This window comes from Ovis aries, chromosome 5, assembly GCF_016772045.2.
Source record: "Ovis aries strain OAR_USU_Benz2616 breed Rambouillet chromosome 5, ARS-UI_Ramb_v3.0, whole genome shotgun sequence".
Taxonomy (NCBI): Eukaryota; Metazoa; Chordata; class Mammalia; order Artiodactyla; family Bovidae; genus Ovis; species Ovis aries.
The window spans coordinates 7,580,281-7,594,730 of record NC_056058.1 but is presented as its reverse complement, the minus strand read 5'-3'; the positions used below and the strand labels follow the sequence as shown (position 1 = coordinate 7,594,730).

Genomic DNA, 14,450 nt, shown 5'->3' with positions numbered 1-14,450 from the left:
GAGGCCTGGACCCCCGCCCAGGCGGACCGTGCAGCACACAGACAAAAGACGACGACGACGAGGTGGGATGAGACGAACTTTTATTAGACTCAGCTTGCAGCCTCGGCCCCGCGAGCCCCGCCCGCCCCAAGTCATGGAGCGCCTCCTCCTCCCTCCTCTTCGTCGTCAGCCTCCACGTCGAGGCCCGGGATGCCTCGGATCTGGCGCTCCAGCGCCCCGCCTAGTAGGGGCACGGCCTCCTCGTCCTCCTCCGGGGGCGGGGGCGGGGGCGGGGGTGGGGACGCGGCCCCGGGTACTGGCTCTGGAGGCACTGGGGGCTGAGCCGGCACGGCCTCTGCACCCTCCGCGACCCCGGCCGCTTCAACCAGCGGCCCCTCATCAAGGACACCTCCCTCGGCCTCCTCTTGTTCCTTCTCCTCCTCTGGGCTGTCAGTGAAAGGGTTCTCACCCTGCGGAGAGGGGCGCGACATGAAGAAAGGGAGAACCCGCGGGGTCGCGGCTGGGGACTGGGCCGGCATGCCAGGGGCGTGCACCTCACCTTCAGATAGCGCTCCAGTTTCTTGCTGATTAGCTTGTTGTTTAGGATGCTGCGAGCCACCATGAGCGAGGACTTCTTAGACTGCTCCATCATGAGCTGCGGGCAAGGCAGGCAGGGCTGCAGAGGCTGACCCAGGCATTCCAAAGAAGCCTCCCACCCTCACACCGCCGGATCGGGTAGAGCCCAAACACACCCGCGCACCTCTCCACCTCCACCTCGGGACCCAGCACTGCCAATGACTACAAGCAGACTGCGTTAGGTCTGTAAGTGGACCCTTGAGTACAAGCGTGGGTTCACTCTACAAGCATGGAGCCAAGACCCGATTTGATCTTTGCTCCAATGGTCCATCTTTCCACGCCATACTTACTGTAACTGATTAAAGTCATGTCTTTACAGCTGTACTGCAGCGATCTGATTTGCTTACATAAAAATTTATAAGCAGTGAACAAACACTAAAAACCAAATGTGCAACTCCTAACAAGAGGGCAACTGCCCTAAAACACACACAACTCTGCAGGATAAACAGGGAGGATATAAAAGCAGGAAAAGAATGTCAAACACTATGTTTAAGTGATACGAAAGTGTTAGTTGCTCAGTCGTCTCCGACTCTGCGCCCCCATGGACTGTAGCCCCGTCAGGCTCCTCTGTCTATGGGATTCTCCAGACAAGAATACTGGAGTGGGTTGCCATTCCCTTCTACAGGGGATCTTCCCCACCCAGGGACTGAAACCAGGTCTCCCACATTGCAGGCAGATTCTTTACGATCTGAGCCACCAGGGAAGCCCTTAAGTGATATACATCCTTTTAATCCATAAGATTCCCAAGATAAAGAATTATACCCTCAAATGTAAAGGTTGAAAAGAGACACTTAACACTCTTGGTGAGAGGCTCAAGTGTTTATTTTCTGAAAAATCATTGTGATAGTACTCATTGGTAAAGATTCTGATGCTGTGAAAGATTGAGGGCAACAGAGGATGAGATGGTTGGATGGCATCACTGACTCAATAGACATGAGTCTGTGCAACTCTGGGAGATAGTAAAGGACAGGGAAGCCTAGCATGCTGCAGTCCATGAGGTCGCAAAGAGTTGGACAGGACTCAGCGACTGAACAATAATCAAAAGTAAAAATTTTCTCAGCAATTCCTCCAGGGAGTCTAGCCTAAATTTAAAATTGGGAACATGCAAGTACACTGGTTGCAGAGGTGAAAAATTGGAAAGCACCTTAGTGTTCTTCAGTGGAAAAGTGGTTACATAAACCAGATGTTCAGAAGAACACCATGCAGTCTTAAAACAGGGCTTCTCTCTCCCCTGGCATAAAATGTGTGATGGGACAGAGTGCGGAGCATGCCAGTGTCTGGGGCAATTTACACCAAAATGCTACATGATTTTCTCTGTGAGTGAAGGCAACTCTCACTTCCATCATTAACGCAAGTAATGGGTAACCCAAGTATAAAGCCATAAACAGAAAAAAAAAAGCTATTTTTGGAGGGGTGGGGAAGCTGACCTTTGGGACCTCTACTCAACCCTAGCCAACTCTTTACATCGGATTTCAGAAAATCACTTCATTTGTCTGTTTCTATTCCCTTTCCCCACCTTCATCTTTTTTCGTTTTTACTTGGGGAAAATAGTCCTCATGTATGCTCAAAATGAAACAAGTTAAAGATGCACAAAAGAAAACTGCCTACATACTGGTTTCCCCTGGTGGGGAATAAAAGGGATAACCGGTTCTAATCACAGCTGTAGTTGCGGGGACTTTAATCTCTGGAGCACTTACAAGGCTGTAGTAGAAATGGATATCCCGTGGATATATTATATGTTAAATCATGTGTTATCTGTGGAATACGCACTCTCAATGTGCACACCATTGACTACAGCTACAGAAGTGTTCCTTTAGCTGTGACTCAATTTTCTCTGGATAAGGGCAGAAACGTGTCACATTCCATTATTTGTAAAGTCAACAGCTGTTTGCTTTTGTCGCTTTTGCTACACTCACGTTCTTTCTATTCAGGTAACTCAAGAACAAATATACAAAGATGCAATAAAAGTGAATTGCTTGATATCTATTACTTCATGTATATCAAGCACAGCAATAAAACAAAAATCTCATATGTTTAAATTTTAGGGTTTTTGCTTTTGTGATTTTTTTTAATATACTTGCCTAACATGATGTGCTGTAAAAAAATAGTTAACATGGAAATAACTTGAGATGATGGCTTTGTTTAATGTCTTATGAGATTTTTATGAATAATCCAAGTATAATGTGGAATAAAAATTTTATGAATGGACAAAAAAAAAAAGATGCACAATTAGGATACTACTACATCTTACTTGCTGACACACTACCCTTCTCCCTCCAGGTGCACAGACGGACACACCAGAATGTCTCCTGACTGAGCAAACTTAACATAGTTTTGAGATTTTTGCTATAATAACCAAATGAAGGATATACTTAAATATTTCCATGCTAGTGCTTTTAATCCTACTAAACACGTTCCCTAAAGTGACAGTGCCTGAGTACCCTGCAAAAACACTGTAGGTTGTGCTTTTCCCATCTGTACTAAAACAATGTACTTGTCCCCGCCTCTCCATCAAGGTTAGATATTACCACTGTTGAATGTTTTTCCTGTAGGGTGAGCGAAAAGAATGTATGCTGCCTCCCATGGCATTTCCCTGCGCACCAGCGAATCCGATATGCACACTGGGCTGTCTGTTCGGATTTCTATGAAGTCATCTCTTCCGCGGTCTCTTGGTTTCCTAGCTTGTTCAGGAAGGCTTCCTTTAATGTCAAGGTGAACAATCTTCGAAATGTTGTTCTTTTCCCCTCACATTTAAGATCTTGAAATTTAATATATGGTATGAGGTATGAGTCCAACTTTCCTTTCCAGAAATGTGTAAGATAAACCATTGTTTCCCCCCATCAAACTGACATGGAGGTCTACAGTCCCTTATCTGCAAATCTGAAATCCAAAAGGAAAAGTTTTTCTTCTAAAATTTATTTGATGTAAATTATGAGCTGACATATTTTTATACCATCTTTATTTATCCTACCTAAACAAGTCACTTGAAGAATTATTGATGGTTTAACTGCAAGGCACTTTCCCAGATTCTGCTTGGGATTTTGGCAATACTATCATGTAGCTGTTCTGAAATCTAAAAATTATTTAAAAAACATTCAGGTTTTTGATAAGGGGTCTGCAACTGACTTTAATACTGAGTTCCAAAAACAAAGCATAGAGGGCTATTTCATTAGACTCTGTTCTTTAAATCACTATGCCAATATCACTTGTTTTCAATTACAATGACTCTACATGAATCATACTATCTGTCACAGCGAGTCCCTGTACTAACTGACTGCTGCATAATTTTCCTGGCTATTACACTTAACTCTGTCAATAATAATATGGGAGGAACTGGTTTTTGCTTTATTTTGCTATTAAACCTCCCATCTAAGAACTTAGTACTTCCTTCCATTCACTGAAGTCTTGCTTGTTTCATATCTCTGAATTTAAGATCCCATACCTTTCTTCCTTACATTCCTAGTTATTTCACACATTTTGCGGTTATTGTGAATAGATGTTTCCTCATTTATGTTTCTAATTGGTTATTACTATTAGAATTGATAAAAACTACTACTACTTTGAAAGTGAAAGTCTCTCAGTTGTGACTCTTTGCAACCCCAGACTCTTTGCAACTATAGTCCATGGAATTCTCCAGGCCAGAATACTAAAGTGGGTAACCTATCCCTTCTCCAGCAGATCTTCCCAATCCCAGAATTGAACCCAGGTCTCCCGTAATGCAGGCAGATCCTTTACCAGCTGAGCCACAAGGGAAGCCCAAGAATACTGGAGTGGGTAACCTATCCCTTCTCTCCAGCAGAGACTCCCAACCCTGGAATCAAACCCAGGTCTCCTGCATTGCAGGTGGATTTTTCACCAGCTGAGCTATCAGGAAAGCCTACTTTTGGTATGTCCTAACCCTCTATGGGTTTGCAAAAGGTCAGACACCACTGAGCAACTTTCACACTTTTTTTTCCAACCCCTTACCAAATTCTATTAATCCTAAGAACTTTTTTTTTTTTGCTGGAATCATCAGCTTTTCTAGGAATATAATCACATTATTTGCATATAAACAGTTTTCATTTCTAGGACTTTATACTGATAATGTTGCTAATTTCTTATTGAACCATCCTTGTATTCCAGAAGCAAATTTTACTTATAGTGTGTTACATATTTGAATCACCACTAGATTGATAATTAGGAATATTTTGGGAATCCCTGGTGGCTCAGTGGTGAAGAACATATCTGCAATGCAGGAGATGTGGGTTTGATCCGTGGGCCAGGAAGATCCCCTGGAGAAGGAAATGGCAACCCACTCCAATATTCTCACCCGGAGAAGCCCACGGACAGAAAAGGCTAGTGGGCTACAGTACGTGGGGTCGGCAAAGTGTTATATATGACTCAGCGAGTAAACCACCAACCACCACATCAATGGATGAAAGTTTCATTTCACATCCTTGACAACACAATTTTACTTAGCACTTTTATTCTTCAATGAACTAATCTATAGTTTCATCTCATTATTATTCTTACCAGATTTTTGGAATTAAGGTTAAAAAGACTTCCTAAAGGAATTCCCTCATGGTCCAGTGGTTAATTCACCTGCCAATGCAGGGGACATGGGTTTGATCCCTGGTCTGGGAACTAAGATCCCAAAATGCCACAGGAAAACTAGAGCATGTGCCCTAGAGCCTGTGCTTCACAACAAGAGAAGCCTGTGCAATGAGAAGCCCACGCATGGCAACTAAGAAAACAGGCTCTGTTCGTCCCAACTATAGAAAGCCCGTGACCAGCAATGAAGAGGCCCTGTATCTCAACGAAGACCCAGCACAGCCAATATATAATAATTAAAAACAATAACAAAAAAAAAGGCCTCCCTCTCTACTCTGCTATCACCATTGAGGGGGTGTATCTTCCCAGAAGCAGGACTGTAAACATTTCTCATCTTGCCCCTAACTGCCTGCTGCTGAGGCTAAGTTCTGGGCAAATTCAGCTGAGAGGTGGGGGCTCCATCCTATCATGGAATGGAAGTTTAACACCATGCACTGCTCTAACCCTGGCTTGTTCATAAGGCAGAGGCCCCATGCCTAGAGAGGCAAACCAAACCAAGTTGACCAGAGGCTACAGCTGCCTCCACACCTCTTCTCTCCTTTTTTAAAAAATATATATATTTATTTGGTTACACTGGGTCTTATTTGCAGCACACAGGATCTTTAGTTGAGGCATGTGGCATCGAATTCTCCATGAGAGTTTGAACCCGAGCCCCCTGCTGTGGGAGCGCTGAGTCTTTGCACCACCAGGGAAAAGTCCCAAACCCTTCTCTTCTAAAGCAGCAGAGTCAATACAGAGTCTGGTCACCACTCCTAGCACTGAAGCCTGGACTCAGGAGTTTTGCTTGAGGGAAAGGCAGACCTTAAAACAATGAGCTCCCAAATCTCTTCCCAAAGGAACTCCTTTTTTTAAGAGTGTGGGGAGTTCAAAACTAAGGGCTTTCTCAAAACAATGAAAGGTGTGGAGAAAAGCAATTAAAAGGAAGGTAGATATACTTCCCTGGAGAAGGCAATGGCACCCCACTTCAGTACTCTTGCCTGGAAAATCCCATGGACAGAGGAGCCTGGAAGGCTGCAGTCCATGGGGTCGCTGAGGTCGGACACGACTGAGCAACTTCACTTTCACTTTTCACCTTCTTGCATTGGAGAAGGAAATGGCAACCCACTCCAGTGTCCTTGCCTGGAGAATCCCAGGGATGGGGGAGCCTGGTGGGCTACTGTCTATGGGGTCGCACAGAGTCGGACACGACTGAAGTGACTTAGTAGTAGTAGCAGATATACTTCCCAGGTGGCATAGCGGTAAAGAGTCCACCTGCGGATGGATGCAGGAGACAGGGTTCTCATCCCTGGGCAGGAGACATCCCCTGCAGGAGGAAATGGCAACCACTCCAGTATTCTTGCCTGGAAAATTCCATGGACAGAGAAGCCTGGTGGGTTACAGTCCATAGCATCACAAAGAACTGGACATGACTGAGCATGGATTTGATAAGCAACACAAACTAAACCATTGCTGTCTCCAAAAAGAACCAGTAAAACAGGTAGAAGGAGCCTCCCTAGGGTTCAGGATAAATCTCAAACAATGGAAATCCAATTTAATTGGATTATGTTAATTCAGTTGGATTAGAACAATTTAATGCCTTTAGGCATTGTTGAAAACAACAGCTATCAGCCAACAACTTATGGAAAAGAACAGCTTGGTGCAGTAGGGGAAAAGACAAATGGGGTCCCATCAAAACTACCACCATCCCTACCACTGAAACTACCACCACCATAGGCCAAGTGGCTGTGCCAATGGCTTCCTCTTCCGAGGTACAGTAACAGGCTCTGCACTGTGGGAATTTAAGAGATTTTACTAAAATATTTTGACTGTTCACTCAAACAAACACAATAACAAGACCTACAGTAGGGGAGGTCTAGAACAAAGAGCTGTCAGAACAGATTATCTAAACTGTCTAGTTTCCAACAAAAAATTATGAGATGTGCAAAGGAAACTGACATTCAGGAAAAAAGGCAGGCAAACAACAGAAACTGCCTGTGCCCATGGCCAGATGTCAAACTTAAAGACTTAAAAGCAGCCATTATAAATCCATTTAAAGAACTAAAAGGAAACATGCTTGAAGTATAAGATGATACTGTCTCATCAAATAGGGAACATCAATAAAGGGACAGAAGTTAAATATATAAATCCTAGAACTCAAAAATACAATGAACTGAAATGAAAAATTCACTGGAGGGGTTCAACAGTAGATCTGAACTGGCAGAAAAAGCAAAATCTGTAGGTTGGCAGAGATCACACAATCTGGAGAATAGAAAAATGAATGAAGAAAAATGAATAGTCTCAAACAACCCTTGACACCATTAGGTTACCCATCACACCCATAATGAGATTACCAGAAAGACAAAAGGAGGAGAAAGGAAAAAAAAAAACTGAATAATGGCTATAAACTGTGTAAATCTCATGAAAAACTTTAAACCACACATCCAAGAAGCTAACACACTCCAAATAAACACAAAAAGACACATTGTAATAAAAATGCTGAGAGCCAAAGACAACAGAAGAATCTTGACAGCAGCAACAGAAAAAGGAATCATCACTTAAAATGGAACCCCAGTAATGTTAAAAGCTGACGTCTTACCAGAAATGGGGCCAGAAGGCAGTGGGATAACATACTTAAAATGCTCAAAGAAACTGTCAACCAAAAATCCTGTGCCCAGAAAAGCTATCTTTCAAAAGTGAAAGTGAAATAATAACAGTCCACAACAAACAACAGTTGAGTTTGCTGCTGGCAGACCTTTAAAGAAATACCCAAGGAGGTCCTTCAAGATGAAAAGAAGTGAGCCCAGATAGTAATGCAGATCCACCAGAAAGAACAATAAAGGTAACCATATAAAGAAATACTATAAATGCAATATCTTTTCCTGTCCTCTCAACTAATTTAAACAGGAGCTGTATAAAACAATACATATTTAAATATTTAAAAAATATATAGCCCTTAAATCTATATAAATAATTGTATTACTTGACCTGTAGTAACATAGAGAAATGTAATATATTTGCCAGTAAGAGCACAAAGAAGGTCGGGAGAGTAAAACTGTATTGGGCTAATAAGGAAACGACTACAGATGGTAATTTGAATCCACAGGAAGAATTCAAAGAGAACCAGAAATGAGCAATAAGAAGTCTAGTTTAACAAAAGCTAGAAATATGTAACTGCTGCTCTCCTTTCTTCTGTTGGCTCCTTAAAAGACATATTACATAAAATAATAATTACACTGTATTACATTACTGGGTTTGTAACACATATAGATAGATGTACCACTTTGTATAACAAAAACCTATGCAGAGAGAGGTTCATAGGAGGAACTTAATCCCACTGAAATGACTGTATCTCAAGGAAATTTTTGAAGTCAATATATATAAAGTAAGGCCTAGAGAAACCACTAATAATACCCCCAAAGTTTTACCAAAAAAACCATTAAAGAAGATAAATATTTGAAAAAAAAAAAAGTAACATTAAATGTAAATGGATTAAACGATCCAGTCAAAGGCAAAGATGGTCAAACTGGATAGAAAAACAAGTTCAAATTATATGCGCTCCACCGAGACAAACTTTAGATCCAACAGATTCAAAGATACAAATAAATAGAAAGGAAAAGGATGAGAAAAGATATACAAACATCAACCGTAAGAAAATGAACTGAACATACTAATACCAGACGACGGACTATAAAAAATGTTCCTAAGATACAAAGGGACATTTTATAATGATAAAAGGGTCTCTCCATCGGGGGATGTTTAAGTATAGATGCACCTGACAACAATTCAACAATAGTTGATTTTAACATCCCACTGCAAGAATGCAAACAACAACCTGGCAGAAGATCAGCAAGGAAATAAAAGGCTTGAACACTATAAAACCAAACAGGCATAACAGATGAACACTTTGCAACAATAACAGAATATCCAGTCTTCTCAAATGTACAAAGCACAGCACAGACTCTATACTACTCGGCCATAAACCAAGCTTCAGTAAATGAAAAGGACTGAAATAATGGAATGTATACTGTCTGACTACACTGAAGAAAATTAGAAATCAGTAAGAGAGAGTAATTTTGGAAATTTAGAAATATGTTAAAATTAAATGACACATTGCTGAATAACCAATGAGTCTAAGAAAAAGAAGGCAGAGAGAAATTAGAAAATAATTTGAAATGAGTGAAAGTGAGGATAAGACATACCAAAACTTATGGGATGCAGTGAAAGCAGTACTCAGAGGAAAACTTACAGTTATAAATGTCTACATTAAAATAGAGAGAAACCTAAAGCAAGCAGAAGATTAGAACAGAAATTAATGAAGCAGAGAACACACACAAAAAGAGCAAAAAAAACCCCAAACCATAGTTTGTTCTTTTCAAATGTCAATAAAATTAAACCTCAGCAAGACTGATCAAGAAAAAAAGAAGACTCAAAGCAATCAGAAATGAAAGAAGGGGACTACTGACAATACAGAAATAAAAAGGATTATTATGGAACACTAGGAATAAATGCATGACAGTAAATTGAGTATTAGATTAAATGCACAGATTTCCAGAAAGATATTACTAAAACTGACTCAGAAAGAAATAGAGGGAATTCCCTGATAGTCTAGTGGTTAGGACTTGGCACCTTCACTACTGGGGCCCAGGTTCAATTTCAGGACAGGGAACTAAGATCCCAAGTGCAGAGGGATAAGGTGAAAAAAAAAAAAAAAAGAAAATCTAAGTAGACCAGTAACAAAGAAACTGAATTTGTAAAACAAACAAACAAACAAACAAAAACTACTCACAAAGAACAGCCCAGGTCCAGACAGCTTCAGAGCAGATTCTACCAATTTAATACCAATTCTTCACAAACTTCCAAACAACAGGAAGGAAAACTTCTCAACTCATTTTTTAAGGCCAGTATTCAGTTCAGTTCAGTTGCTCATTCATGTCCGACCGACTCTTTGCAACCCCATGAACCACGGTACACCAGGCCTCCCTGTCCATCACCAACTTCTGGAGTCCACCCAAACTGATGTCCATTATGTTGGTGATGCCATCCAACCATCTCATCTTCTGTCTTCCCCTTCTCCTCCTGCCCTCAATCTTTCCCAGCATCAGGGTCTTTTCAAATGCGTCAGCTCTCCGCATCAGGGGGCCAAAGTATTGGAGTTGTAGCTTCAACATCAGTCCCTCCAATGAGGCCAGTATTACGTTGATACCAAACCCCAAAATATCACACAAAAAACATACAGACCAATATCTCATGAGTACAGATGCAAAAATTCTCAACAAAAAGCCAATTCAACAACATATAAAAAGAATCATACACCATGGCAAAATAGGATTTTTCCCAACAACGCCAAGGGTGGCTTAACACCCTCAAGTCAATGAAATATACTCTATCAATAAATAAAGAACAAAAACCACACGATCATCTCAATAAATGCAGAAAAAGCATCTGACGAACTCCCATACCCTTCCAGAATAAAAACACTCAACAAGATGCAACCAGAAGGGAATTCAACAACCAGAAGGGAACTCAACGACCAGACAGAGAGCACCTATGGGAAACCCACAGCTAAGCAGCGCACTCAACATTCAGACCGATGTGCTCCCCCAAAGAGGAGGGGCGGTCAGACCGATGCTCCCCCAGAGACAAGATGAGGGATGGTCAGACCGATGCTCCCCCAGGGACAGAGGAGGGTCAGGGAGGGACTTCTCTTCAAGGCTATGTTGGATGTTCTAGCCAGGGTAATTAAACAAGGAAAAACAAATTAAACAGCATCCATATTGGCAAGGAAGTAGTTAAACTATAACTATCTCTATCTACAGACAACTGATATACAGAACTAAAACAATCCATGATTAAAATTAATAAAAACTTCAGTGAGGTTACAGGATACAGTATCAACAAACAAAAATCAATTCTATTTTGAAACAGGTACAAAGAACAACTCAGAAATGGAATTAAAGAACACAATTCCATTTATATTAGTATCAAAAGAATGAAATACTTGGGAATAGACTAATAATCTCCCAAAATAAAAAAACTTACACACTGAAAACTGTAAAATATTGTTGAAAGAAATTAAAGATTCTGAATAAAGCAAAGACATTCCATTTTCATGGATTGGAAGACTTAATATTGCTGAGACAGGAATACTCTCCAAACTGATACAGAAATTGAATATAGTCCTATTAGGACACCAGCTGGCTTCTCTGTAGAAACTGACATGTTGGTCCTAAAATTCGTGGAATCTCAAGGAACACAGAATAGCCAAAACAATCTTGAAAAAAAAAAAAAAAGAGGAGCAGAAGTTATAGGTGTCCGTTTCTGATGTTAAACCTTACTACAAAGCTACAGTGTGGTAATGGCATAAGGATAAACACAGAAAACAACAGAACAGTCCAGAACTAAATCCATGGAGCTGTAGTCAACCGACTTGTGGCGAGAGCCATGGCCATTCAACAAAGAAAGAACACTTTCTTCTACAAATCATGTTGGGACAACTGGAAAATCACATGGAATAGAATGAAGTTGAACCTTACCTTACACCACATACAAAAATTAACTTAAATGCATTAAAAACCAAATTGTAGGAGCTAAAACTGTAAAACTCTTATTATAAGAAGAAAAGGGATAAATCTGTGACCTTTTATTTGACAATGGATTCTTAGATATGATACCCCAAGCACAAGGAACAAAAGAAAAAAAAATTTAGATAAACTGAGCTTCATCAAAATTAAACTTTTGTGCTGCAAAGACACATCAAGGTGAAAAAACCCATGCCATAGGATGGGAGAAAAATCTTTGCAAATCACATGTCCGATTAAGGACTTGTATCTAGAATATATAAAGAACCTTAACTCATAAAGACCACACAATTAAAAAATAAAGTATCTGAACAGACATTTCTTCCCTTCCAAGAAGACAGACAAATGGCCAACAAGTCCATGATAAGATGCTTGACATCATTAGTCAGTTATCAGGGAAATGCAAATGAAAAATACAACAGATATAACTCACTGCACACCTGAATGACTGAATCGCTGGAATCAAAAAGTCAGATAATAACAAGTATTGGTGAAGTACTGGTAACATATGAATAAATCAGAACTCACACATTGTTGTTGGGGATATATATAAAGTGGTACAGCCGTTCTGGAAGATAAGCTGGCAGTTCCTCAAGAAGTTAAACTGTTATTATTTGACCCAGACATTCCACTCCTGTCTTAAAAAACCATAACACATGTCCATACAAAAACTTGCATCATAATAGAATTATCCATAATAGCCAAGAGGTAGAAACAATCCAAATTCTAAAGCATGAATAAACTAAATGTGGTATATATCCATACAAGAGAATACGCTTAGGCCACACAAAGGGATAAAGTTCTGATACATGCTACAATATGGATGAACCTTGAACACATGCTAAACGGAAGCAGCCAATCACAAAAGACCACATACTATGGTGACTGCATTTATTTGAAATGCCTAGAAAAACACGGAGACAGACAGTAAATCAGTGGTTGCCTAGGGCTTGGGGCGTATGGTGTTACAGAGTGACAGCTATAAGGTATGGCTTTTGAGGTGAAGATGTTCTATAATTGGGCTGACAGCTACACAACTGTGAATATATTAAAAACTACTGACTTGTATACCTCACATGGATGAACTGTATGGTATGGGAATTGAGCATCAATAAAACTGTTACCAAAATTAATAATAACTAGAAGCTTTTTATTTACTTCTAAATCTGGCATTTTACAGAATATAGTATTTATACTTGAACTCTCTATAACCAACTTGGAATCAGTTTGTATTTTACTAGCTATCATTCATTTCACCTAAATTTTCCAAGTTTTAATACCATGCACTATCCATTCTCTACAGTCTGCTCTCTGTTCTCTTTCAACCCTTATCAGCTACCAACCCAAAAATCTCACCATGGCAAGATCCCTACAGCTTCTCTGTTGCCAAAGCCAACGGACATATTCTGCACCTTTTCAGATCTGTCAACGGTATATGCCAATCCCGAATCTCCTCCACCATCCCAGCCAGGTCTCTAAGCCCATCCCACTGTTGAGAATCACTGCACTGAAAAAGACCAGAGATGAATTTGATGGGCATGGAAAGAGGCTGAGAAATGATTCCTTACACTCTCCTTAGCTGCTGATGCTGCTCATAAGATCTATCAGCATTGTTCAGGGTGATGGCAGCCAGGCCTCTCTTTCTAGCCCAGACCTGGCTCTGGGCCTCCTAGCTCTCTCCCTACTGCAAAGCCCCACCCCCCACCTGATCTCTAACAGCTAGCTCTAATTCAGGATGTTATCCATTCAACCAAAAGAACACCCACTCTGGGTTCTGTGTTAGGCCCTGGGAATACACTGGAATGCAAGACAGAACTTTTAAAATTTCTTGCCAAACTCGCTCCTTTCCTTGTACCATATACTACCCCACCCTCCTCATCTTAACAGCACCACTGTCCACCAGATAAACAAGCCAGAAATCTGTAATAACCCAGACTTTCATCACTCCCTCATGCCGAGCTTCTGTTCACCTTCTTAAACTGCTCTTCCATCATCTCCCAAGGCCCTTCACTGATCCCCCCACCTCCTTCCCAGAACAGGTGCCCAAAGTCTCTAGTCTAATACCAACTCTAATCCTACTAGTCCCCCACTTAAAAACTCTGTTGCCGATAGGAGCAAGACCAGGCCCCTCAGCCCAGCCCTTGTGAACCTATGTCCAATCCCTCCTCCAACAACACTTGTACCGTATGCTTCTCCCTGTTTGGTGTCTGAACCTAATTTGGCCATTGGCCCTTATGCATACGCAGGTCCCCATTTCCCAGAGCCTACTTCTTCTTAAGGTCTGGCTCTGATGCCACCACCTGCCACACAGAGTCCCCGATTCCCATCCTTCTGTAGCGTGGCTGATTGCTCTGGGCTGGAGATGTGTCTATATTCCTGCCCCTGGCAGGCAGGGGTCATGACCCCAGCACCTCCCCAGAGGCCTAAGCCAGTTAGCCCACAGGATGATGGGAGGGCACTGGTGGCCACTCACCCTGCGGTTCCGGTTGTGATCCATGGTCTTGAGGTGCTTCTGAATGATCCCAAACTGCATGGGAATGAAGAGGTCACAGGCTGCACAGTGGGCTGCCTCTACCTTCTTCACAAAATGTTCCATGGCAATTTCTGTAGAGGGGAGAAGGAGGGAGTCGCCACTGGTCCCAGACACCTAAGAAAGACCCAGGAGTTGGGGGAAAATGCCAGACCAGC

At 41.4% G+C, this 14,450-nt stretch overlaps 1 protein-coding gene across 11 annotated transcripts in view; it reads right to left on the bottom strand.

Annotated features, from left to right (window-relative positions):
* Positions 1-63: 63 nt before the first annotated feature.
* Positions 64-14,450, bottom strand: part of AKAP8L (A-kinase anchoring protein 8 like) — a 30,775-nt gene continuing 16,388 nt past the window's right edge. For 3 of the 11 annotated variants that reach the window (XM_042249762.2, XM_042249763.2, XM_015095778.4), the window contains 3 exons: positions 14,236-14,366; positions 539-634; positions 64-449 (listed from right to left, as the gene is read on the bottom strand). In XM_042249762.2, the coding sequence (XP_042105696.1) occupies positions 132-449; positions 539-634; positions 14,236-14,366 (545 nt within the window). In that variant the 3' untranslated portion in view covers positions 64-131. Of the gene's footprint in view, positions 450-538; positions 635-1,419; positions 14,410-14,450 lie in introns of those variants that run through there. The other 8 variants (XR_006059824.2, XR_006059827.2, XM_042249764.2 and 5 more) reach the window with 7 other exon arrangements.